Genomic DNA, 24,727 nt, shown 5'->3' on the forward strand with positions numbered 1-24,727 from the left:
AGGCTCCTGGTGGCCCATTGGGGAAATGTTGCTTTGGCAGCAGCCGCCATCTGGCACCAGGAGCCTCCATGGGTGGCCGAAGTGCCCCCTCCAGCAGCAGCCATTTGGGGCCCTTCGCCCCCACCCTGGGTCAGACGTCCCAAGGGGCCTGCCTGCTCACAACTGTCGGGGACCCCCGGCTCATGGGCTGCTTTCTCCCAGGCAGCCTCACTGGTGGTTCAGGGGCGAATTCATGCCCCCCCCCTCAGGGGTGGACAGCTGTGAAGGGCTGAGATGCTTCCCACACCAGCCCAGGTCTCTGCAGGCCTCCATGAGGCCAGCGGCCTTGTCTCCTGAGACAAGAGGGCACCACTGGAGAGGGAATGTGAGCAGACCCCTCAGGCCCCCAAGGGAGGAGTGGCCCCTGTGCTCCAGGGGCAGGGGGAGGAAGAGGAGGAAAGGGGGCCGCAGAAGAGCCAGGGGGCATCACCCCATGAAGCCTGGGGGTGGTAAGTTCAAGACGAACAAAAGGAAATATTTTTTTACACGGTGGGTCACTAAGATGGCTTTCAAGGGGAATTAGACTCATGGGGAAGAGGTCTCTGCCCTGCTGGTGGCCCTTCAGAGGAACTGGCTGGCCACTGGGTGAGGTGAGAAGCCAGATGGTTGGTTCAGGAGGGCTCTTCTGGTGTTCTTACGGAGGCCTCGGCCTCTCCGCCTTGCAGCCGGATGTCTAGAGGAGCTGGCTGGCCCCCGTGAGAGGCAGGCAGGCAGGCAGGCAGGCAGGCAGGCAGGCAGGCAGGCGGCTGACGGACCCTCCCTGGGCTGATGCAGCAGCAGCCGCCCTGTGACTACAGGCAGTGAGCTGGTCGGTGCCAGAGGATGGTGAGAAACACTGGGGGGGGAGGGGGGTCAGCCCAGAAAAGGAATTTCCCCAGAAACAACCACACCTCATGATAAAAGTACCCGAATACAATTGCAGTCTTTGTCGAGGGGCTGGGAGGGTCCTTCACAAATGGGGCCCAGTTCCTTCGTCTTTCATTGGCTTCTATCATTAAAGCTGGGCAGGTAGAGTCTTGGATGCCCCCCACCCCCCATCCCCCCACCCGCCCACCCACCGAGTCATAACAGTCCCTTGGGTGGCCCTGGGCCAGTCCCTTGCTTTCAGCCTCGCCTCCCTCACAAGGTGGTTGTGGGAATTAGGCCGCCGCCCGGGGCTCCTTGGACAAAGAGCAGGCTACAAGTATTCTTGGCCGATGAGGGTGGGCAGGGGGTGTGGAGGGTGGAGGTGGAGACCGGCTGCCCAGCAGACCTTCAGTCGCGTGTCGCAAAGGGACGCTTTTTAAGCATCTGCCCAGCCAATCAGAAGTCTGGCGGGGCCAAAGCCCACCTGGCCCCACCCATCCCAGGCTGGAGACCCCCGCTCTGTGCCCGTTGCCAAGAGGCGGCTCCTTCCATGACCAGCTGGATTGAGGCAGGAGGCACCGTGTTCGGTCTATTGGGTAAGGAGGCCACAGAAGCGCCTGAGAGGAGACCGGGCTGGATGCCCAGGAGAGCCCTCCTTCGGCCGGTGCTGCTTGCTCCTCCGCAGGTTTACGGCAGCCCCCTCCCTCCCTCCCTCCCCTCCCAGCCTTGCCTGGCTGCTTCTGGATGCCCTGCCGCCTCCTTTGCCCGCCTCCTTTCTGCCCCCCTTTTGTGATGTGGAAACGTTCAGCCACAGGAGGCACCCAGACAGGATTTGGCCCCCATGCACCCACTCGGAACACGCAGAGTTTGAGGGGAGCTCTGGGGGCTGAGGGTGAAAGAAGCAACGGGGCTGTAGGGTAAGAAACGAGGGCTTTTATTCAGCAGACAGTGGAATGACAGATCAGGCATTTTCACAGCAGAGGGAGCCAAGCAGGGGGGCCAGAGATCAACCCCCGAGTGAGGGGGCCGTGCCCCTTCCCCACTCCTGATTCCCACCGTGGGAATGGCTGCTGCCGCGAGAGGCCAAACCCCACAGGAGAGCCGGGGAGCCTCCTGCCCACGACCGGTTCTCACGTGCCAGGGGACCCCTGAACACACATTGAGGGCCCAGTGGAGATGGCAGCTCGGCCCCCCAGCCCTGTGGGAATGACCCCCGCCCTCACGTTGCATCGTCCACTTTGTTGTTAGGTGCAAAGTCGTGTCCAACCCATCGCGACCCCATGGGCAATGATCCTCCAGGCCTCCCTGTCCTCTACCATTCCCCAGAGTCCATTTAAGTTTGCACCATGACAGTTCAGATATTCACAAATTCACACAGCTTTTGTAAAAAATAAAAAAAAACGCACAATAAATGGGTTTGTCCATTCAGGCCACCATGACCCCAAAAGGAAAGCTGCCATCTGGAAGGACATGTCAGTTGTGGGCCAGAAGGCGTCCCTCCCCCAGGCTCTGGTTCTGGGCCCTAAATTAAGGCCTGAGGCCCAAAGGTTCCCTGCACAGGCTGGGGGGGGGGAGACTCCTCCCCTGTGCTGGGTTCTAATCTGGGAATGAACAAACTGACATTTCAAGTTGAATTCACCAAAAGGAGGCTTAAGGCTCTGGGCCGGACCAGCGTATGCAAGGATGGCTGGGGGAAGGGGCGGCGGGTCTCTCTCGCCAGGCAGGCAGCTGAAAGCAGAAAAGGTGACAGGAGAGGAAGGCGGAGTCTTTCGTCCCATCCGTGTTGTTGGGGTTTCTTTGGCCAACCAGTCGCTCAGTTGCCGTGTCTGGGATCGGCCTGGAAAGGAAAATACAGATACTTTTGGAAGTGCCTGACCCCCATGAGGGGGCGTGGCTCAGTGGCCGAGGATCTGCTTGGCCTGCAGACGCTCCCCAACTCTCCAACGGAAGGCTGTGAAAGAGCTCCCCCTGAGGCCCTGGAGAGCTGCAGCCAGTCTGACCGGGATGGACCAGCCAGCTTTGGATCCTCCTCCCCTTCCCGTCCCACCCGTCCACCCAGCAGCTCAGGGCATAGATCCATGGGGCAGCCGATGGCTCTTGGTTGGGGAGGGGCCCCTTCAATCCCCCTCACCCCAGGCTCAGCCAAAGACCTGGCGGAAGAGCTCCGTTCTGCGGGCCCTGCAGCCTGTAAACTTAAGAAAATCTAACCCACAAATGAATTGATGCCAAGCTTGTTATGCTTTAAGCACAGAGAGAGGAGGAGGAGGAGGAGGAGGAGGAAGAGCTCCTGTGATCGAGCTGAAATCAGCTCAGGAGAGAGAGCCAGCACGGTGTAGCACTTAGTGTGTTGGCTGGGTTCTGGAGAGCCAGGTTCGAATCCCCACTCAGCCTCACCCGCCTCACAGGGGGATGTTTTGCAAGCCCCCTCGGGTCCCCGGCAAGGAGAAGGATGGGAGATAAAGGCAGTCGATAGATATCTGCCCTGAGTGTCCAAAGACCGTTTCCAGACTCCGGCCAGCCCGCGCTGACTGGGACCCCCTCCAGGAATCCCGCAGGAAGGAGCCCAGGCCATCTTGCCCCTGCCTACCTCAGACTCTCCGCAGGTTCCTTCGGTCTATCTTCCTCATGAGCTCTGGAGCCCAGTGGGCGTCCGGAGAGATACACAGCTCCCGGCCCTTCTTCGTAATGAACCTGGATCAGAAGGAAAGAATTATCACCGCTAAGCCGAGCTTCCAAAAGCCAGGCCATGTGCCCAAAAAGCTTGCAGGTTGGCAGCCTGTCAGGCCCGCCTGGCGGAAGGAGGATGTTTCTAGTCCCACTCGTGGGCAAACAAACTGGGCTGGAGAAGGTGCAAGGGGGTCTGAGGCGGAGAACCCTCCATGTTGCTCTCTGCTCCTTTGCACCCAGACCCACCTCTCCTGGACTGCCTCCTGTCAGCCTCCGTCTCCCCTCTTCACCTGCTTCTGCGGGGGCTTCACTTTTGCCCCACCCTGTCGCCTAGACCCAGGAAGCAGAACCTTCCTGCCAGTGCTGAGTGGAGCTCCTGGGATGGGCAATCTGATCCTGTGGGTAGAGCCTGGGATGTGGGATTGGAAGAGGCAGGAAGAGGCACCCTGTGGAGCCTTTGGCAAGCCAACGCGGGAAGGACAGCCGCCGCCGCCTCGCTGGGGTGTTGGGGTGGCAATAAGCTCTACTGCTCATCTTGTTCCAGGGAATGCTTTCCACAAGGAAAGTCAGCGAGTCAAATAACCCTCTGGAGGACTTGACAGCCGGGGCCCCTCCTGCCGAACCAGCCTGCCCTTCAGCAGGGCGGATGTTAGACTCAAGCAGGGCTGGGGAGGAGGGGGCCATGCTTCAGGGAGCCCAGCAACGTCTGCTGTGGGTTGGCAGTACAGGGTTTGGGCAGGGCAAAGGGGGAGCCCCACCAGCCCCAGGGGAACAAGTCAGAGAGACCCTTGCCAGGGAGAAACAGAACCAAATCCACACAGAAGCTCCACCATGCATGTCCCCAACACTGCAGGCATGAAGGCCACCCCACGGCTCAGGCTCTGCCCCTCCCCCTCCCCCTCCCCCCCCCCCCGTGCTGCCAAGGTCTGGGCCCCTCGTGCCCCGGCAGCCCCCCACCCCCAGTGGGCATCTACTTACACAATCGCCTCCCGGTGGCATCCCATATGGGGGCCCTGGATGCGGTAAGAGTCCAATCGAGCCTGTAGCTTCTGCGCAAAAGGCTGGGGCTGGGGAGGGACCCGGAGGCAGCAGTCCAAGCCGGCCTCTGCACTCCCTGGGAGGGACAAGAGAGAAGACTTCAGGCGGATGGGAGGGCCCCCGAGCTCCGTGGCAAGGCCTCTGGGGAGGGAGCAAAGCCGTCCTGCCAGGAGCGGTTGCGCATGAGCCTCCGGCTGTGAAATCCACGGGAATCTGTGGCCCCTTAAAGACCTGAGTTCTAATTGCTATGCAGCTCTGGATCCCCTGGCTAGCCTTAGTGACCTCATCCGCAAAATGGGTAGAATTTGGTGATTGGTCCGTTTACAGAGCAGAATTCAGCTGGAGCCCAGAAGGAGTGCAGAATGCAGCCCTGGACATGAACTCCCACTTCCCAAGACGCTCAGCTCTCATTCAACCTCCGTCCCCCCCGTCCCCCCCCCGAATCCAGCCCCTTCCAGCCTGGCCCTCTGGCCAGAGCCGATTCCAGTTTTAATGTTTTGGGCTGGAATAAAACTGGGAAATAACAACCTACTGAAACAAAATACGGCATGAAGAGTGTAAGCCAAGTTGCAAAACTTTACAAAATAACCCCCCCCCCCCATTCTACATATCTAAATTTGAGGCCCTGTTTAACACTGAAGCGCAAACAGATCCTGGTCCTCCCACCACACACACACACACACACACACACACACACACAGGAGTTTCTAAAGGTGAAAAAGATGCCCGCCATCCTGTGGAGAAGACCGAAGCCAGGGGAGGGGGGGTTGCCACAAGAACCTCAGACCAGTCATGGGTCCATTTCGCCCAGCATCCTGTTTCCCTGGGGCCCAGTCAGCTGCCCCCAGGGGGGCCCGCCAGCACAAGGGCCCCAGACGGCCGCCTTTCCCCACAGATTGCTCCCCAGCATCTGCTATTCTGGCCCCTTCTGCCCCGACCAGGGGCTGTGGTTTCCGGGTGACCTTGGGCTAGTCAGAGTCCTGTTAGCGCTGTTCTCACAGCAGCCCCGTCAGAGCTCTGTGAGCCCCACCTCCCTCACAGGGTGCCTGCTGTGGAGCAAGGAAGGGACGGGGGGGGGGGGGTTGGGTGCCACTTGGAGACTCCTTCGGGTGAGTCCAAAAGCTGCTGCTGCTGCTGCTGCTGCCCACGGGGCTGGGAGGGCGCCCCACGAACAGCCGCAGACCGGCCGGCCCTCCCGCCGCCCATCCCGCCGGTTCCCCGCCCTCGTTCCCCTCCGGCTACGGGAGACGCTTGGCGGAATGCGGCGTCGGGGATCTGGGCGGGCGCCACAAAGGGCCGCCTGCCCGTGCCCAGCCCGGGCCTTCCGCCGGCTACCTGGCGCGGCCACGAGGGCGAGCAGGGCGGCGAGCAGGGCGGCGGCGGCGGCGGGGAGCGGTCGGAGCGCCATCGGGGCCGGCGGCGGAGGCTGCGGCGGGTGGAGTGGCTGCCCGGGCTGGCCGGTCGGCCCTTTATAGCCCCCGCGCGGCCCTTTCGCTTTCGCTTGGCCGCCGCCGCCGCCTCCCGCCCCCCCCCCGGGGCAGGGCGCCCCCCCCGCCCCCCGCCCCCCGCCGGCCCGGCCCCCTCTGCTCCGGGGACGCCGCGCCCCGCCCCCCCGCCCCCCCGCCAGGCGCCCCCGGGAAGGCCTGACCGGCCGCCTTCATCCACGCGTCGACAAGAGCTGCTCCGCCTGGGCCGTCCGATCCTGGGCAGGGGCCATGGGAATATTTGCTCTGCACCCCCCCCCCACCCCTCCGTGCCTTCCCCGGGGACCTGCCTGCCGCTCAGGGGTTGGGCTCCAGCGAGGGGGCCAGCCCAGACGACCCAGATGCCAGGGGTGCCCTCGGAGGGATGCTTGCCATGCAGCTACAAGACATGGGTAGGGCAGGGGGCTCTCCTGTCCCTAGTTTTGTGGGCCTGGCGGGCAGGGGAGGGGGAGGGGGAGGGGGCCCCACTTGTGAATGGGGGTTGTGCCCCTTGACCCCCGGCAGAGCTTCCTGGGCTTTCAAGGCCAGAGCCCTCCAGGGGTGGTTTGGCACTGCCTGCTTCTGCGCAGCCGCCCAGGACGCCTTTGGGGTCTCTCCTCCCAGGACCAGGCAGGGCCCCCCAGAGGGACTCCAGGGCAGAAGTGCTCTCCTGCGCGCATCACTCACCCACCCCTCGCTAGTGGGATCAGGGGGGGGGAGGCCTTTCCCCACCTCCCCAAAGCTCCGTGGCTCTTGGCAGTCCTGCCAGGGCATCTGGTCGCCAGAGATGCATTCGGAATCATGCTCAAAAACATCTTGTCCTCCCTCCTTCCCATGTGCCTGAAATCGGAAAGGGGGAAGCGGCCCTGGTTCTTCGCCACAGAGAAGGAGGGAAGGTGGCCACGTGGCTGCTGGGTATGTGGAAGGCCCCACGCGTCATCCCCGCCAGCACCTCCCGCTGAGTGAGGGGAAAGGCCTCACGCTGAAGCCCCGGAGAGCTCCTCTGAGCAGGCAACAGCAACGTGGTGGTCCAGGAAGGCGGCTGCAGGGGCTGGAGGTGTCCCATTCCGGCTAAGTTGAGCGCAAGGGATGAGCCTTGGGTGCATCCACGCTTCTGCCCAGGCCTTGTCTCACGCAAAGGCTCATACCTGGAATCCACCTGGGCTGGCCTTCAAGGGCCCTGGCGGGACTCAGACTTTGTTCTGCTGCTTCGGGCCAACCCCACCCGGCCACCCCCGGACCCCACTCACAAAACGGTTCTTCTTGTGGTGTGAAACAATAAGAGCGCAAAGGAGAGTCGCGGATAGAGTCTTGATCCCTTGCCTTTGTGCAGGGGGAGGGGGGGAGGGGGGAGGAACCAGGAAAAAGGGAAGTTTATTTCTAAAAAAGTTCACCTGGCCTTGTAGTTAAAGACCAGCATTTGATTACTGCACAGTGCGGGGAGCTTGAATGGCCCGAGGCCAGGAGGGGGGGGGGCTCAGTCATGCTCCTGCTGCGTGTTCACCCCTTGCCCGTGCCAAGAAGAGGCCAAGGTAGCCTTCCGTGACCAGACCCATCCTCTGCCCCCTGGCTGGCAGCCCAGGGGACCCTGCCCTCCCACGGGGGAATTTGGGTGCCCTGTCCGGGCACGTTCGTTTCCTCTGTGACGTTTGGCTTCACTTGAACAGCCCTCACTTTCTCCACCTGGAGCCTGCCTTCAACGGGATTACCTGGACAGGTTCCATCCTTTAGGCACCACAGAGCCTTCCAGCAGGAGCTACTGTGCACTTCCCCTCCCAAAAAGAAGCCAATTTCATTCTAGTTTTGTAAAGGCATGATTTGAGGGAATTTGGGGACAGGTTCATTTTTGTAAATCATTTCAGGCACTGCTTTCAGATTCCAGAATTGTATTGCCGAAAAACCGTGCCCTTGAAAGCCAAGCTAAGCAAAAAGCCCTCCATTTGCGGGTGGATCCCCCTCCCCCCCAGCAGGAGGCGCAGGGAAGGGGAGACCAAGGGGGCCCTGCCCTGCCAGGCAGCCGTTTGGTGACCCCAGTGCCCTTGGCCCCACATATGACAAGACCCGACCTCCAAGCCCCAACGAGACTGCCTGTTAGCTGGTAACGTGGTCTCTGGGACTAGCTGCTTGTCCAGGTATTTTGCCCCTTTATCTCCCCGGCCCGCCTGCCCCTGAGTGCCAGTTGTGAAGGCAGGGAGGCTGAGAAGGGAGGCAGGACTGTCCTTGGGCCATGCCAGGGGGCTCCTTGAGGGACCCAGTTGGCCTCACTGGCGGTCTTCAGTCAGGCGCTGGACAGATCCTTCTCCTGGATGCTTGAGGCTGATCCTGCCTTGAGCAGGGGGGGGGACTAGATGGCCTGCATGGCCCCTTCCCACTCTAGGATTCTAGGAGTCTAGTTCAGCAGTGGAAGGGGCTGCCTAAGGAGGTGGGGATCTTCCCCTCACTGGCTGTCTTCAATCAGCGGCTGGACAAATCCTTCTCCTGGATGCTTGTGGCTGATCCTGTACTGAGCAGGGGGTGGGACTAGATGGCCTGCATGGCCCCTTCCCACTCTAGGATTCTAGGAGTCTAGTTCAGCAGTGGAAGGGGCTGCCTAAGGAGGTGGGGAGCTCCCCCTCACTGGCTGTCTTCAAGCAGGGGCTGGACAGATCCTTCTCCTGGATGCTTTAGTTTGTCCTTATGAGCTGGTGGCAGAGAGAGGAGGAGAAACAAGGAGACAGACGGAAAGTGCTGGAGTGTCAGTTCGGAGAAGAAACTGAAGCCATTTTGTGTATCTTGTTTACTGAAAATCCACTTGGTTTTAGGGGATTCCTGTGACAATTTTGAACCGGAATGCCTTTATCTGTTGGTTTCCTGCTTAACAGAATGGGTTTCCTTGCTTGGTATTTGTTTGTGGCCTCGACTGTCCGGGATGTGACAACACAATGGGGAATATCTGTTTACAGAGGGGATGCGGTTCCAGAGACGAGGTTGGCCCGAGGCTGAATTGCTCTCGTGCTCATGTGTGGAAGTTTGGCTTAAGAAAGTCCCTTTGTGTCTTCTGCAATGATTCCCCTTTGTGGTCACAAACTGGGATCATTTCTTGGGGCTGGAATCTGAAATCATTCCTCGCTAATCAAGATGTTTGCTTGTTTCTACAGTCTTTGTTGCACATAGTGCCTGACGTCAGCTAACCAGTTATTTCCCAGAGAGACTCACAGCCTGGTCCATGCTGAGGGATGCCAGCCTGAAGGTCTCACAGAAGGCCAACTGGTCCCCAACTACATTGTTCGGTCCCCTGTAGAGAAAGACAGCGATGGGGGGAAGATGCTGCTCATGATACCCCGCTGTGCCTGCCCCTTGCCTCCCCATGGCTCTCCCCAGGTCCCGGGAGGGCTCTTCCCCATATCGCTTTCATCAGTTTATTTAAAATATTTTTACGTTACTTTTCCACCCAAATGGGGCTTCTTTGGTGGCCACCATAAAAGCATTCAAGCACCTGAATGTTAAAACAGCCTTCAAATGATATATAGGGTTACAGTGGATGAGCGAGAGGGTTGTGAGTGTCCTGCATAGATGACCCAGGAGGTCCCTTCCAACTCTGCGATTCGATGATTCTAAATTCCATCTAAACATCCGGAAGAAGTTCCTGATAGTCAAAGCGGTTTCTCAGTGGAACAGGCTTCCTTGGGAGGTGGTGGGTTCTCCATCTTTGGAAGTTTTTAAACAGAGGCTGGAGAGCCATCTGACAGAGAGGCTGATTCTGTGAAGGTTCAAGGGGGTGGCAGGTGACAGTGGGTGAGCAAGAGGGTTGTGAATGTCCTGCATAGTGCAGGGGGTTGGACTAGATGACCCAGGAGGTCCCTTCCAACTCTATGTTGCCCCATTGACACTGGCTTCCAGTTTGCCTCTGGGTTCAAAGACTCTGATATTTAAACTAATGTTGTGCACCAACCCAAGATGGCTATTCTGAGCAGGGGCAGTATAAAAATATAAGTATAAAATAAATCCCTACACAGTCTGTCCCCAATGGTAGCTTCCATACAGACCTTAAGGGCAGCCCACACTAAGTGCAGTGCAGTAGTCTAATCAGACATCACCAGATCTTTCCTGTCCATCCAGGGCTGCAGCTAACCCACCAGCCAAAGCAGGTGAACAGAGGGCCACTGCTGACATTGGGTTTTCCAACAAGAGAGTGAGCACAGCACCCGGAAGCCCGCTCTCTAACCCAGGATGGACTAAGAAACTTCCACCTTCCTCAGTCAAACCTTCCCATTGCTGGTAGACCTCCTTGGATCAGAATGAAGGTCCAAATGGTTGGCCGTCATCCTTCCCAGAACCGCCTCCGGGCACCTGCTCCCGTCTCGGACCCCACACCCTTCCTGGGATATGGCCCTTTAGCATCCATTGTTGCCTTCCAGATTGCTTCAGTCTAGAATCTTTTGTCCTTAGGATAAAGATGATGTTGGAGTGACCCTCAGGCCAAGCGCCAGAACGGAAATTTCCCAGCCGTTGGCTTCCCCTGGAAGAGGGCCGATCTTCCCGGATGGATGTCAGTTCAGATCCACTGGAATCTCTTTGCTTGGGGGGGCACGGAGGTGGGGAGAGAAAGTGCAACAGAACTTGAAATAAATAGTTACAGCCTGATAGGATGGAGGTTTCTTAATGGGATTTCCCCCCACTGAAAAATAAAGAGGTAAGGCTTTGGGGAGAGATTCTGTCTGGAAATGAATAACGAACAGCAGAGCATGTTTGAGGGAAATCCCGTTCCCCAACCCCCTTCTTGTGCCTGTGGTCCCCCCCCCCCCCCCCCCGCTCTGCCAGCAGTCCTGGCCACGAATGTCGCTGGATGTAGGAGATTTGGAAGAAACGGCAGGCAGCAGCCAGGTGCTTGGCTGAAGTTTTGCCTTCGAGCCCCACCTGTGGGCTGCCGGTGGCAGTTTTTGGAAGCACCCTGGAAGCAAAGTCCCCAAGAGTGAAACTTGGCCAGATGGCTCATTTGTGGGACCTCTGCTTCGGTTCTCGTGATCCCTGGCTCAGCACACAATTCATGAGGAGGCCGATGCCCTTTGACACGTTGCTCTTTTCCCGGGAGTGAATTCTTCCCAGACGACTGAGCTGCCCTCCAGGCCTGCGAAAAGGCGGGGGATTCAGAGAGCCATTCTGCCTCTTGGCACAACTGCACTGAGAAAACACAGGCCTTTCGGATGAAATGAGCCCCTGGGCCTGACGTTCGCTCCCTCCTCCTGTGCCCTGCCCCCCCCCCCGCTTCCTGCAGGGCACGGCAAGGCAGCACAACAGACATGGCTGCGTTGGGATCCAAGGCGACAGAAGCAGGGAGGAAAGCCCTGGGTCTGGGGCCCCTCTCCAGCGCAGCTGCTCCCACAGGGCCTTGCAGTTGGGGGGGGGGGGACAGGGGCTCTGGAAGTGGTTCCTGCAACTGCTCCTTGAGAAGAGCCCTGCTGGATCAGGCCGGTGGGGGTCCATCCAGCCCAGCCTCCTGCCCCACAATGTTCCTCTGCTGGGCCAGCCACAGGGCACAGGGGCCGAGACCTCCCCCTGACGTTGCCTCCTGCCTCTGGGATTCGGAGCTGACTGCCTCTGAGCATGGAAGTTCTCTCTAGTCGCCATGGCTAGTAGCCACTGGAGGATTTCTTCTCCGTGAATCTGGCTAGGCGATCTATGCCTGTGGCCATCAGCGTTTCCTCTGGCAGTGAATCCCACCTATTAAGCCCTGCCTGTGTCAAGTAGCCTTCCCTTTTCTCCGTCCGGGACCTCCTGCCCATCCGCTTCATAGGCTGCCCTCCAGTTTGAGTCTCTTGGGAGAGGGAGGGAAAGTTCCACTTGCCCACTCCTTCCAACCTGTGCATAATAAGACCCGTGATCTTCCCCGCCCTCCGTCTGTCCTGGGGGCTGGGGTGGTTTAACCTGGTGTGCCTCACCTTATACATTAAAAAAAAAACAGCTCTGCTTTGTCTTCTGTGGGGGCTGGTCCCTTCTGGGGCTGCCCATTCCAATTGCTTGGGGAGGGGGATCGGTAAGGAGAAGCTGTTCTCCTCCAGGGGATCGGGTCTCTGCACTCTGGAGTCAGTTGGCAACCCTAATTTTCACGCCCTTGACTTCAGTTTTGTTTCCTGGTTTGCCTTGGCAGGCTGTTGAAACGAAACTGCTCAACAGAAGAGAAAGGGAGCCCACACGCTGAGCCACCCATTTTGCTCCAGGACGTGCCGTTTCCCCCCCCCCCTGGAATCCCAGGAAAGCGGGAAAGAAACACTAGTGTGTGAAAGGCACAATGTGGGGATTTCCAAACCCGACTGTCCTGACTGCAAGTGGGAACGGGTGGGTGAGAGTCAACCCATTTGCTGTCAGCAGCAGCAGCAGGGCCTCGGGAGGAGTCCAGGGGCAGCCAGCCAGGCCCCCTGGGACACCGAGATCTCTGACGCGAGTTCCGGGAAGAACCCCGCGTGGCCTTTGGGCCTCCTTGCACGGCACACTGGGCGCAAGGGGAGGAGGTGGGGGGCGCCCCTTCCTCTGAGGGAAATGGAGGCACGTGGGCAGACTTTGCAGGCTGAAAAAGAGGGGAGGGGGAGGACTTGGTAGAGGTTTATAAAATTGTGCGCAGGATGGAGAGAGTTTTTGCGTTTCTCAGGGCCATACTGCTGGGCGTTCGTTCGTTTGGCTAAATGGGCATTCCGGCAGGACGTCATGGAGAAGGGTCCTCAAGGCTGGTCTCTCAAAACGCCTGTGCTGCGTCTCAGGGCTGTCTGGGGGACCAGGTGTGGATTCCCTGGAAAAGGGCGCCAGTTGCACCCGCACTCCCGGGCATTTGGAGGCAGCGGGGCAGAAGGCCCCTCGTGGGCACTGAGGTCAGTCTTCTGTGCCAGCCAGCCAGCCACAGGACTCTGCCCACAAAGCAGTGTGATCTTCTGCAGTGTGCTTCTCCGATGGCCAAGAAAGTGGGCTTCACCGTCATCAGTCAGGCACCAGTCCCTGAAGCTTGCACACAAAGGCTTACACCAGAATCCAACTTGGGTGGTCTCAAAGGTGCCCCCGGACTCAAAGTTTGTTCTGCGGCCTCAGGCCAGCACGGGGACCCACCTGAGCATCAGGGTATGGAGGGCCCCTAACCGAGAGGTTCATTGCGGCTTCATTCCAGCAACCCGGGGGATCGCATGCAGGCCTCTCCCATCCCTGGGCTTAAGTACATGCAATAATAATAAAAAAACCCCCTCATATGCGGCTGATGAGGTTAAAACTTTTAGGGGAACTCTTAACTAAGGGTGTTTTATTGTTGAGACATTGTTTTTACGATATGCTTGTGAACTGCTGTGAGCCAGCAAAGGCTGAGAGCGGCAGTCTAGAAATATAATAAATAAACGAAGAATAAAAAGCCAGCTTCTTCGAGAGAGGATTTGGAATCCAGGGCTTCGTCCTTCCTGGAGCAAAGTCTGTGCTGACAGCTGGACCTGCTGGGTATTCCCCTTGACCAAGCCCAGCATCCCTGCACACCCACATCAGGCTGGCCTGTGGGGCAAGCCACGGCCGTCTTCTCTGCACCCATCCAGCCCAGCCCAGCCCAGAACCCCCAGTGCCCACCGCTGTCCAGGAAAGGCTCGCTGTGCCCTGTGGACGGAGGCAAGTGGCCGGCAAGTGGCCGTCTCCACGCCAAGGGAAGGGCTAGGAGCACTGATCCCCCCCACACCTTCACAGAACATTTGCCATCTCCCTGGAGTGCTGGGAGGTCACTGATCTTAGAGAGAACAGGGCAGGCGGAGAGATGGACTGGCCACACAACAAAGATATTCTAGCCTTGCAAAAAGCACAGGAAAAGGGCCACCGAAATCGGGAAGGGGAAGGGACCCCCTCCCCAAGGAAGAAAGGTGACAGAGATTAGGGCTCTTCCCCTCGGAGAAATGGTGACTGAGAGGAAACACTGGACAGAGCTTGTACCTGGGATAGAGAAAACAGAGAAAGAAGCACTTTTCTCCTGTTCGCACAACACAAGAACTCCTGGGCACTGCATGAAATTAAGGAGCCGGGGGCGGAGAACAGATCAAGGGAAGCCCTTCATTGACACGTGGAACTCCCTCCACAAGCACAGGCACTCAAGGGGAAAATGGAGGAACGGAGCAGAAGTCCAGCGGGGCTCTTAGTCACAAGCTGTAGAGGAAAGCCTCTGTCTGGGGCAGGGATGCTCTCTGTTCTTGCTGCATGGAGGGCCACGGTGGGAGGGCCTGGAGTTCTGGCCCCTGGGTTTGGGGCACTGTGTGACGCAGAATCTTGGACTGGGTATGGGGCCATGTTAGGGCCTGACTTGACATGGCTCCTGTTCTTATGTTTGGAGCAGGGATGTCCTATATTTTTGGTGCCTAGAGGGTAACAGGGGGAAGGCTTTTGGTGTCCTGGCCCCCCTGGTGGGCCTCCCAGGGGACCCTGGGGTTGGGACACTGTGGGTCTGGATGGGCCAGCGGCCTGGTCCAAGGAGGCATCTCTTCTGTTCTTATGTTGGCTTATAATGGGTGGAGATTCTGCCTTAATTTGAACATTTTAGGTCAGTCCAGGGCCACATAAATCTGCAGCTCTGCTCTGGAGCTCTCCTTGCCCCTTTGCTAAGCCAAGAGTCTGTGGGGCAGGACATGGCTCCTCCCCCCCCGCCCCCTCCCCAGGCACTTCCCTGCCAGCCTCTGGATCTGTCTTTCCAGAGTGGAAATCACCTGGCAGCCCTCCAGCCCCAGCAAGAAGCCCAGGGAGACAGAAAAAAGGAGGCGGGGAAGGACCGGGAACTCCCAGCACAGCCTCAGGCTCTTCACCACAGAAGCCTCAGCAGCCATGGGGGGGGTGCGGGGGGGGGGGGCTGCACTTCCTGCAAGTGCCATTGGGTGACTGCCCCCTCCCACCTCTGTTCTTGAAGGGCCCCCACCCTACAAAGAGCAGGTACAGCGCAGCTCCCCGGGGAGCAGGCTCCCCCATCTACGGAGAGTCACCGTCTCCATCGGCCGCCTGGGAGAGCCGAGAGGCCCCATCAGCCGCAAATCCATCTCCCAGCAGTTGACTCCCTCTGACCACAGCCCTGGAAACGGTGTGACCAAAACATTCGCTGCCAAACTCCCAGCAGTCCAGCTGGTGTCCTTGAGAAACCACCCAGAGCCCCCCGGCCCGGCCGGATGAGTCCCCAGCACTGTGTTTTCCGAAGCAGTTTGCCCCTGAACATGGAGGTTCTCAGCTCCCCTGGCTGACATCCGTCCTCCCCTAAGCAGGGATTTTATTTGCTTCTTCACTACCGGCTGCCTTTTGGACTGAGACTTGGAGTGGCTTCCAGTGTGAACGTGAACGACAAGGCCGATCCGGTGTCACACCCCAGTGGCTCCCGCTAGTCCAGCATCCTGTCTCCCAGGAGGGCTGACCTCTGAACCCCAGTTGCTTGGTCCCAGAAGCCCTGCTGCAGAAGCACAGAGGCCCAACCTTTCCCTGTCGTCCACCCACCCAAAGCAGCTGGTATTCAAAGGTACACTGCCCCTGACCATGGAAGCCCTGTGCCCCCCTCAGGGCTAAGGATTCCCTGCCATGGTGACCAGTGTGTCCTGCTGTGGTTGTTGGCAAAACTCATGGTAACTCGTAGCTCTTTGTTTGCTCCCTCTTTGGGTTGAAGGGCAGCTGCCTCCCTGCTTTGTGACCTCAGCAGCCCAGGCGCCTCCCTCCTCTGTGACCTCATCAGCTCAAGCCCCGACATCACTCCTGGTCTCCCGGTGACAGGAGCTCTTTTCAGTGGGCAGCTGGGCAAAGCAGGCTGAAGTTCATCTCAGGCGGGGCTCACTCCTCGCTCGGAAAAAGGCTTGTTCTCCGCAGGGCTGCTTCCTCTCCAGGTGAGCCACCTGGGACTTTCTGGGGATTTCTGGAGGAAAAGGCGGGCAGGAGCACAAGGTGTCACTCAACACAAGAATGTCGCTCAGGCTGGCTGGCCCGGAAGAGCTGGGGGCTGCGGGGTCAAATTCTGCCCTGCCAGAAGGGAACTGATTACAGACAGAGAAGCCCCTCCAAAGGCCCCTTTCATCCACCAGAAAACCACCACCCTCCTTCTTGCCAGCGGGGACGGGGGGGGGGGTGCTTGACCCCTTGCACCGGGCCGTCTCCAAACCAAGACCCAGAATTCTCCCAGGCCAGCAAGCAGGAAATGCCCAGATTCACCTTGAATAACACAAGCCCAGGAACTGCCACCCAAGGGATTCCCACCTTCCCTGCTTTCGCTTAATGCCTGAACCAGTGGGACTGCGCCGGTGAGGGGTTATTCCTGCCTGCTGCGGCCACATGGCATCTCTCGGCTTTTGGAACCTCTCTGAGAGGGGGACCTAATGTGCAGGGACAGCTGCATGTCTCCCCTCTCCCTTCTTTCTTTCTTTCTTTCTTTCTTTCTTTCTTTCTTTCTTTCTTTCTTTCTTTCTTTCTTTCTTTCTTTCTGCTTGCTTGCTTGCTTGCTTGCTTGCTTGCTTCTCTCTCTCTGTCTCTGTCTCTGTCTCTCTCTCTCTCTGGGAATTTTGTCCAAGAAAGAGAAGATCCTGACATGGGCTTCCTGGCTGGAAGTCTTTGGGATGACCCTGACAAATGAGTAGCTCACAATGAGAGGCTGACCTCACAGGGTGAGAGCCCCCCTGCAAAGGCCCTGCCCTGCCCTGCCCTGCCCTGCCACTTGAGGCCAGTGCGAGACGTAGCCTGCTGTTGGCTTCTTTGCTGCACTCCAGAGCAAGTGCCGAAGAATGCTGCTCCAGCCAGAGGCTCACCTCCAACCGGCCGGACTCACACCAGTTTTCCCTTCTTATCTCTCGCAGCATCCGGCCATGGAGCAGAGAGGCCCCATGTCTCCCAGCCTCCCAGGTAGGACATGTGAACCACCCCCCCCCCTGCTCCTGAAGCATCAGTGGGGCTGGGGAAGAGGGGAGCCCAGGCAGGGGGGGGGGTTGCTCTCGATGCAAAAACTCACTCAGGAGGGGGGGGGTAAAAGAGACTCAGCCGCAAGCTGTCCCTTAATGGCTCGCTTGCATGGGTGTGTGTGTGGGGGGGGGGGGGACACACCAGAAAAGGGAAGCCAGGCAACACAGAGCTCAGAGGTGAGAGGAGGGAGGCAGCCTGAGGGGTGGGTGGAGGCATTATAAGGAGACGAGACTCCCTCCTTCTTGCCCGGGGAGGGTCTGACCCTTGTAGTGCTGGACAAAGCGGGGCTCCAGGAGCTGCACTGGCTGCCAGTGGAGTTCCAGTCTGGCTTAAGGTGTTGGTTTTGACCCCTAAGGGCTTACGTGGCCTGGGCCTGTCCCCTCAAGGTCTCTTTGTTCCGCAAAAGCCGACTTGCTAGCGGCTCCTGGCCCCAAGGAAGTGCATCCGCCCAGGGCTTCCTTGGTCCCGCTTCCAGCCTCGTGGAAGGAGCTGCCCAGAGAGATGGGACTGAGAGCCAAAGGACCCGTAAAACGGGGCATCTCCCACGGGGCTTAGGGGGGAGGCCAGGGCTGGCGCTGGAGAAGGTCAACACCGGGGCCAGCACATCCCCCCCCTCTCCTGGGGGTTATGATCCTATTCTGAATTCTCGTTCATGGAGAGTTTTAGGAGGGAGCGGTTGGGTCTTGCTCATTCAGGAACTTTTAAGTGATTTGTGGGGGTCCTTTAGAATTACAGAAAATTTGTATGTGATTTTCAAATGAAGTTAGCCACCCCGAGGCAGTTGCAGGAGAAGGGCAGCCTAAAAATCTCGTAAATAAAAATAAAATATTTGTTAGTGTTATGTCTACAATGCCCTCCATGACAGCCAGCTCAGGGTGGTTTACAATAGTTAAAACTGGGGAAACCAGTCCCCTCCTCCCCCCACCCTCTTGATACCCACTGCCAGGGACAGGAAACCCCATGAAGATGGTCTAAAGGGGCAGGAGCCGAGGAGGAGGAGGACGAGGAGGAGGAGGAGGAGGAGGAGGAGGAGGAGGAAGGGCCATTGTGGGGAGGAGGGGGGAGTCAAGCCTGCCGGACAGCAGGATCCGCCCCTGGGAATGCTGAGCCCCCCCACCCCCACCCCCCGCTGCAAATTGAACCTCACCTGCCAAGGAGGGGATCCCGCCCTCACAGGAGGGGCTCTCTGGGGAAAGGGGGCCTTCCACATGTGAAGGGCTGCAAAGGGGGCCACCAGCACCCAGGAATGAGCCCAGAAACTAAGTGACACCCAGGGCAGACCTCCCAGGTCAGAGTGACTCACAAAAATGGCCCAAGAACAGCCAGCACCCAGCATGCTCTGCTTGGCCCCAGGGGAGGGTTGCCTGTGGCTTCCGTGACAGCAGACCAGCCTAAAGGCTTAGGAGCCCCCAGACCAGCCTGGCGAAATGTGCTCAGCAGGACGAGTTGTGCGAGTCCAATGAAGAAGAAGAGCTGGTCTTTACACCCCGCTTCCCCCCACCCGCAGGAGTCTCAAAGCAGCTTACGATCCCCTTCTTCTCCCCACCATAGACCCGCTGAGAGGGAGGTGGGGCTGAGAGAGCCCTGAGAGAACTGGGACTGGGCCAAGGTCACCCAGCTGGGTGCACGGGGAGGAAACCCAGTTTTCCAGATTAGAGGCTGCCGCTTGGTTAATCCAGCGTGGGCTTTCAAGATGGAGTTTTCGGGGAGCCCCTGGACTGCTGCTAAGTACATGGCACCTTGAAGGGGAGCAAACATCCATGGCGGGTGGGGGGGCAGGTTCAAGCCCCTCCCTGCCACAAAGCTTTCTGGGGGACCTTGGGCCAGGGCAGTGATCAGGGCCCCACGGGGGAAAGAGAGCCGGCTACCCTGTCCCGGGGAGGAAGTGCCCCAAGAGGCCGGCTGCTCACCCCTCTCTTCTCACTGCAGCGGCGTCTCCCTGCCCTGTGAGCGAGAACCCCACCTGCGGAGAGGAGGAGCTGGATGAGGAGACCATGTAAGTCGTCCCTCCCCCCCCCCTCTCGGGAGGGGTGTCCCGGTATCTCCGGCATCCTGAGTGTGGGCGCTTTCCTCTGGCATATCCCAGGGGAGACCACCAGAAACGGCCCACGTCCTCCAGCACAATGATCAGCCGACGGAGATGGCCAATGCAGGCCTCCGCCCATGCCCATTTTGGGGAACGCAGCAACGGCACCCCCTTTCCCCCTCTCAGCAGGCAGTGGGAGGGAGGGAGGGAGGTGCCAGGCACCCTGCTGGCCCAGAGGTCTCCAGCTGTGTGGTTGCTGGGCAGGGAGGGGAGAGCTTGAGCTTTCACCTGGAGTCTTGGGCCCCTCTGGGAGCAACGAAGGGGAAGGGCCAGCCTGTGAGAAAGAGCCCGCCTGCTATTCGCGGAGACCACCCGTAGCTTTCAAAAGGAAGGGCGTGTCAGGGTGGGAGGTTCCTGGCGCTGTGGGGGTGGGAAGGGACCCCAGGGGGGCGTCATCCCATAGGGTGCATGCTCCAAAGTGGCCGTTCCCCCGGAGGAGATCAGCCTGGACATCAGTTGTCTGTCCTTTGGGGGAACTCTGGAGGTTGGCAGCCACCGCCCCTTCCCAGCATGCGGGGCTGGCCCTGGAGAGGCACCTCCTGTCCGCTGGGGGGGGGGGGTCGCTCCCGGCTTCAGGATTTCTTGCCATGTTCTGAGGCCGCCCCTCAGCTGCAGGAAGAGGGTCTGGGCCGGGAAGGCACAGGCGGCCGGTGAAGGGCCCTCTTCCGTCTTCCAGGAATTTCATCTCAGCCTTGTACACGGCTCTGGGGCCTCTCCTGCCGGAGGTGGCCAAGCTCCAGGGACACCAGGACCCTCCGGCACACCTGATGGTCGACGTGAAGGCCAAGCTGCGGGAGCTGGGCTCCAGCGTCTCGGACGCCCGGAAGAGGCTCCTGCAGTACAACGTGTACCTGGTGAGTGCCGGGGGCGGGCCAGCACCCAGACGGGCATCCACCCGCCACGCTGGCCGGCACACCTGAGAACTGCTCCTGGGCAGCAGCGGGCGGGAAGGAGGGCCGAGTCCCGCACAGCCCCACTGACCCCTCTGCCGTTCCTCTCCGCAGAAGAAGAGGCTGGCCAAGGCTGCCCAGGAGAAGAAAGCCCTGAAGGAGCAGCAAGGGGAAGACACCAGCGAGCAGGTGAGGCTCCCACCCCGCCCCGCCTCTCTCCTGTGCCTCCAGCCTGGCCCAGGCAGGGCTGGCCCCAGGGAGGGAGACCCAGCAGGGGGACAGCCTGAGGAAAGAAGGCCCATAGGCTGCACAGATGGGGAGAAAAAGAGGGGCAGCCCCAGAGAGCACAGGTGAGATGGGGGCCTCTCTGGCTGCGGCTAAGGCGTGGGGGCAGTGAAGGACTGGCCCTTTCCCTTACGGTTGCCAACTCCAGATCTAAAAGTTCCTGGAGCCTGGAAGGGGCAGGGTTTGGGGGAGGGGAGGCTTTAAGGAGGCCATGGAGGCCAACGCAGGGGTCCCCTCCAGGAGAGCCAACGTGGGCAGCCTGGAGGACGGCTGTGATGCCAGGAGCCCGCCAGGCCCTTCCTAGTGATGGGCAATCTCCTTGTCTGGCCCTGTTTCCCAGTCTGCCCGGGACTTTAGGAATCCCTTTGCCTGGGCCGGGATTCTCCTTAGGGGTCCAGTCCAGGACTCACATGCCAAACTGGACAGCAGCCTGCAGGCGGGACCGAAGCTGTGGCCAGGAGGCAGCCAGAAGGCTCACTGCAAGGCGGAGCACATGGAGGAAGGAGAGGAGAAGCGGCAGAGCTCTGCCCCAGGGAGACAAGTGGAGCGGGCACCTATTCACTGGGTGTGTGTGTGTGTGTGTGTGTTTGTCACGAGAGCCCTTGGAAAGGAAAAGAAAGCCCCCAGGGCCTCCCCAGGGCTCCTCCCCAGGGCCCTGTCGCAGGCTCAGGAGGCGTGGTAGACGCTAGGAGTGCCAGCCTCCCGGATAACTCTCCAGACCCCAGAGGTCCACCTTGAAGGAGGGTCTCTGCCCAGGTCCCCCTCCTCTCCACCCCGCACCCTTCTCAGGCCCCGCCTCCAGCCCTCCTGGGCCGTCACAGCCACGGTTGGCACTCCTAACGTACCACGTTGCTCCTGGACGCCCTCTGCGAGAGGGCCTGTGGGAAGAGCCCCCTTGTGCGGCCGCAGGGCCATGGTGGAGGGAGGGCTGACCCTGCGTCCTCTTCTGCCTCCCGCTTAGGAGCTCCCCTTGCCGGAATCCCAGAAGCCCAAGCCCCCCGAGAGAGTCCACCGGAGGAGCGCGAGGATCCAAGAGGCCCGGCAGCCTTCGCTGGGGGAGGACGGCTCACGGCCCCTGCGGGTGAGAGGTGGATTTGGGAGGGCCAGCATGGCACAGCAGCTCAGGAGCGGGGTGCAGGGAAGCAGCCATGGGTGCATGCGTGTGGATGGGCCTACACCCCCTTTGAACTGCCACCCCCCCCCCAGCCCCAGAGCTGTTGCTTCTTTTAAAAGGTATTTCCAGCTCCCCTTCTGCACCGAAGGCACCAGGTCTGCTCTCAGACAAGCATAAAACTGTGGCACAACAGGAGCATCAGTCATAGAATCCTAGGGTTGGAAGGGACCTCCAGGGTCATCTAGTCCAACCCCTGCACAATGCAGCGACACAACTACCTGCCTACCCACAGTGTCCCCAATTTCATGCCCCAAGTAATCCCTCCACCAAAAATCTCCAGAATCCAGCCTTGCCTGGAGGAAATTCACCTACCATCCCACAGCAGCAGTTAGCAATTCCCTTGGTATGCAAGGAAGGGCCACAAGAGACAAACCCTGGCCCATCTCTTCCTGCCCACCCACTCACAACCTGGCTACATTCAGAAAATCAGCCGTTCTATCAGATGACAATCCAGCCTCTGCTCAAAAACTTCCAAAGAACTCAGCACCTCCTGAGGAAGCCTGTTCCACTGAGGAATTGCTTTAACTGTACGGAACTTCATCCGGATGTTTATTTGAAAATTCTTTTGAATTAATTTCAACCCTTCGGTTTTGGTCTGACCCTCTGGGGCAAGAGAGAACCACTCTGCTCCATCCTCTACATGGCAGCCTTTTAAATACTTGAAGATGGCTCTCAGATCCCCTCTCATTCGTCTCCTCTCCAGGCTAAACAGACCAAGCTCCCCCAACCTTTCTTCCTACGTCTTGGTCTCCAAACCCCTCACCATCTTTGTTGCCCTCCTCTGGACATGTTCCAGTTTGTCAACATCCCTCTTCAACTGGGGTGCCCAAAACTGAACACAGGACTCCAAGTGAGGCCGAACCAGAGCAGAGTAAAGCAGTACCATTACCTGTGATCTGGACACTCTACTTCTTTTAATATAACCCCAAATCCCATTTGCCTTTTTAGCTACCAAGTCGCACTCCTGCCCCATGTTCAATGTATAGTCTACTAAGACCCCAGATTCTTTTCATGCCAAGATAAGTCTCACCCATCCTATAGTGATGCATTTGATTTTTTCCTACCTAAATGAAGAACTTTACATTTATTACTATTAAAATTCATCTTATTCATTTTAGCCCCCATTTTCCAGCCTGTCAAGATCATCCTCTATCCTGATTCTGTCTTCTGGTGTGTTTGCTGCACTCCCTCCCCCCATTTAGTATCACATGCAAATGTTAAAAGTACCCCCTCTATTCCTTCATCCCAAACATTTAAGAATATGGGTAATAACACAGGGCCTGTGGCACTCCATCCGTCACTCCAAGATGATGACAAAACATTTACAGGCAGCCTTTGGGTGTGATCTGTCAACGAATTCTCGATCCACCTAACAGTAATAGGATCCATAATGCATTTTACCAACTTGTCAAGAAGAATATCGTGCAGTACCTGATCAAAAGCCTTACTGAAATCAAGGTAAACTATGTCCACGGCATCCCCCTGATCCAGCAAGGTAGTCCCTTTCTCCAAAAAAGAGATAGAGTTAGTCTGCCATGACTTGTTCTTGAGAAAACCATGCTGACACTTAGTAATTACAGCCATCCGCTCTAGCTGCTCAGGGACCGACTGTTTGATGATTTGTTCTAAAATTTTGCCAGCTACAGATGTCAAGCTGACGGGTCGATAGTTACCCGGCTCCTCCTTTGAGCCCTTCTTGAAGATGGGGGCAACCTTGCCTGCCTCCAATCGTCTGGCCCCTCACCTGTTCTCCAAGAAGTGTCAAAAATAATGGACAGGGGTTCAGAGATGACATCTGCAAGTTCTTTTAGTACCCTTGGAGGCAGTTCATCTGGCCCAGGGGATTTGGCTTCATTTAGAGAAAGTAGATGTTTATGGACTACCCCTGCAGTGATCCTGGGCCGCAGCTCCCATCCTTCATTCCATGAAATGATTTTGCCATGTTGAGTATGATTCAAAATGCCCCAATTCATTTCGCTAAGATCGGCAGGAAACTGAACAAGAGGTTGTTGTCCGAAATATGCCGATCCCTTCCAATCCTCAGGACCAAAGCTTCCTTTCTCTGTGGCTGGGCAGGCAGCAGGGTGGACTCCCCTGACAAGGATGGTCCTTTGCCTTGCGCTGAAGCCCCCCAGTCTGATCCCCCCCCAACCCCTGTCAAGCCCAAGAAAGTGTCGGGGCCCAGGGGTTTTGCTGGAAGGATGTGGAGGGAGACCTGAGCAAGAAGCCAAGGAGTTCCCCCACCCCGGTGGTGTAATTGGCCCCCTGAAGCTGCCACTTTCCCCAGGAGACTGGATTCTGGAAGAACCTCAGACACCACCTGGAGGTTGGCAACCCTGTATGCACACACACTGCCTCTGGGAGGAGCCTGGGGTCGTCCACCCCTCCCCCCTTGATGTTGGCTCTCTGTGTTGGCCCCACAGAAAGACCCCCCCTTCTCCCAGCAAGAGCTTCCCTGAACTGCCCCAAGGCCACCATCCCTCGTCCTCCCCATGCCCCCCCTCCTGAGCTTAGACCTCCTCCCCTCTCCCTGGTGGGACTGCATGGCTTTGCCAGTGTGTGCAGCATGTGGCCCCTGCTCATGCTCCCAAAGAGCTGCTGAGGCGCAAGCACCAGGCCCAGCCAGTCCCCCTTGGAGCCCCCCCCCCCGCACACTCCTGGCGTCTAATGGGGGCCTTCTGGTCTTTGCCCTGCAGCTTCCTGCACCAGCTCTGAGTGAAGCCAGCTGTGATCACCGAAGGAGGCGCCCGGATCTGCCCCCGCACTCCCCGCCCCCTTTCCAAGGGATGCCGTGAGACGGAGGCCCACAACTCACCCCCCCCCCCTCACCCAGCCGTCGCAATAAAGACCTCTCCCTTGTGCAACGAAAACCGGCTGGTGTCTCCTCCTTTCTCGTGGCCGGACTCCGCCCACCGTCCCGCCACTGCTTGTCCTTCTGGCGCTGGTTCCCCAGGGAGGGGCTCGGGAACCTTGGGGGAAGCGCCTTCTGTCAGGCAGCTCCTGGGCAGGACGGGACCGACAAGGGAGCTCTCCTCTTGGCAACGAGAGCCAAGAGCCGTGTGGTGCGGTGCTTCCAGGTGCCGGGAGACCCAGGTTCGAATCCCCACAAAGCCACGAAAGCTTGCTGGGGACCTTCCCCCAGCCTCGCCTCCCTCTCAAGGTTGTTGTGATGAGAAAACGGAGGAGAGGAGAACGGGTTGGGCCCCCGCTGGGGAGGAATGTGTGGTAAAAGGGGACGACAGAGCAGGCATGAGACACGTGGCTGCTGAAACCTTGCCAGTGGGGCCCTCCGAGGAGGAGGAGGAGGAGGAGGAGGAGGAGAAGCCTAGCTCTCTGG

General features: G+C 58.8%; 2 protein-coding genes across 4 annotated transcripts; one reads left to right on the forward strand and one right to left on the reverse strand.

Moving 5' to 3' along the window:
- Positions 1-1,803: 1,803 nt before the first annotated feature.
- Positions 1,804-6,113, reverse strand: LOC143842012 (C-C motif chemokine 4 homolog). Its single transcript, XM_077346601.1, has 4 exons — positions 5,926-6,113; positions 4,531-4,666; positions 3,473-3,576; positions 1,804-2,722 (listed from the first exon to the last, which is right to left on the reverse strand). Exons 1-3 carry the CDS (start codon positions 5,996-5,998, stop codon positions 3,474-3,476), a joined length of 312 nt encoding a protein of 103 aa, XP_077202716.1. The 5' UTR covers positions 5,999-6,113; the 3' UTR covers positions 1,804-2,722; position 3,473.
- A 9,635-nt stretch (positions 6,114-15,748) lies between these two features.
- Positions 15,749-24,260, forward strand: LOC143841715 (uncharacterized). Of its 3 annotated transcripts, none has more exons than XM_077346392.1 (8): positions 15,749-15,892; positions 16,853-16,898; positions 18,885-18,951; positions 19,718-19,895; positions 20,046-20,120; positions 20,557-20,781; positions 21,178-21,297; positions 24,087-24,260. In XM_077346392.1, the coding sequence occupies exons 2-8, from the start codon at positions 16,862-16,864 to the stop codon at positions 24,183-24,185; spliced, it is 801 nt and encodes a 266-aa protein (XP_077202507.1). In that variant the 5' UTR covers positions 15,749-15,892; positions 16,853-16,861; the 3' UTR covers positions 24,186-24,260. The 3 variants fall into 3 exon arrangements, with proteins under 3 accessions (XP_077202507.1, XP_077202508.1, XP_077202509.1); XM_077346393.1 differs by having other exon boundaries at positions 20,607-20,781; XM_077346394.1 differs by lacking the exon at positions 20,557-20,781 and having other exon boundaries at positions 15,751-15,892.
- The last annotated feature ends 467 nt before the right edge of the window (positions 24,261-24,727 follow it).

Source organism: Paroedura picta, chromosome 7 (genome assembly GCF_049243985.1).
Source record: "Paroedura picta isolate Pp20150507F chromosome 7, Ppicta_v3.0, whole genome shotgun sequence".
In the NCBI taxonomy this organism is placed as follows: Eukaryota; Metazoa; Chordata; class Lepidosauria; order Squamata; family Gekkonidae; genus Paroedura; species Paroedura picta.

Excerpts from the sequence above, each read along its gene's own strand:
- LOC143842012 (XM_077346601.1), bottom strand. The coding sequence starts at position 5,998 with ATGGCGCTCCGACCGCTCCCCGCCGCCGCCGCCGCCCTGCTCGCCGCC. Across the intron at positions 4,667-5,925 it reads CGCCCTCGTGGCCGCGCCAG|GGAGTGCAGAGGCCGGCTTG; the intron begins GTAGCCGGCGGA and ends TGTCCCTCCCAG. Across the intron at positions 3,577-4,530 it reads TGCCACCGGGAGGCGATTGT|GTTCATTACGAAGAAGGGCC; the intron begins GTAAGTAGATGC and ends CTTCTGATCCAG.
- LOC143841715 (XM_077346392.1), top strand. The coding sequence starts at position 16,862 with ATGGAGCAGAGAGGCCCCATGTCTCCCAGCCTCCCAG. Across the intron at positions 16,899-18,884 it reads CATGTCTCCCAGCCTCCCAG|CGGCGTCTCCCTGCCCTGTG; the intron begins GTAGGACATGTG and ends TTCTCACTGCAG. Across the intron at positions 18,952-19,717 it reads GAGCTGGATGAGGAGACCAT|GAATTTCATCTCAGCCTTGT; the intron begins GTAAGTCGTCCC and ends TCCGTCTTCCAG.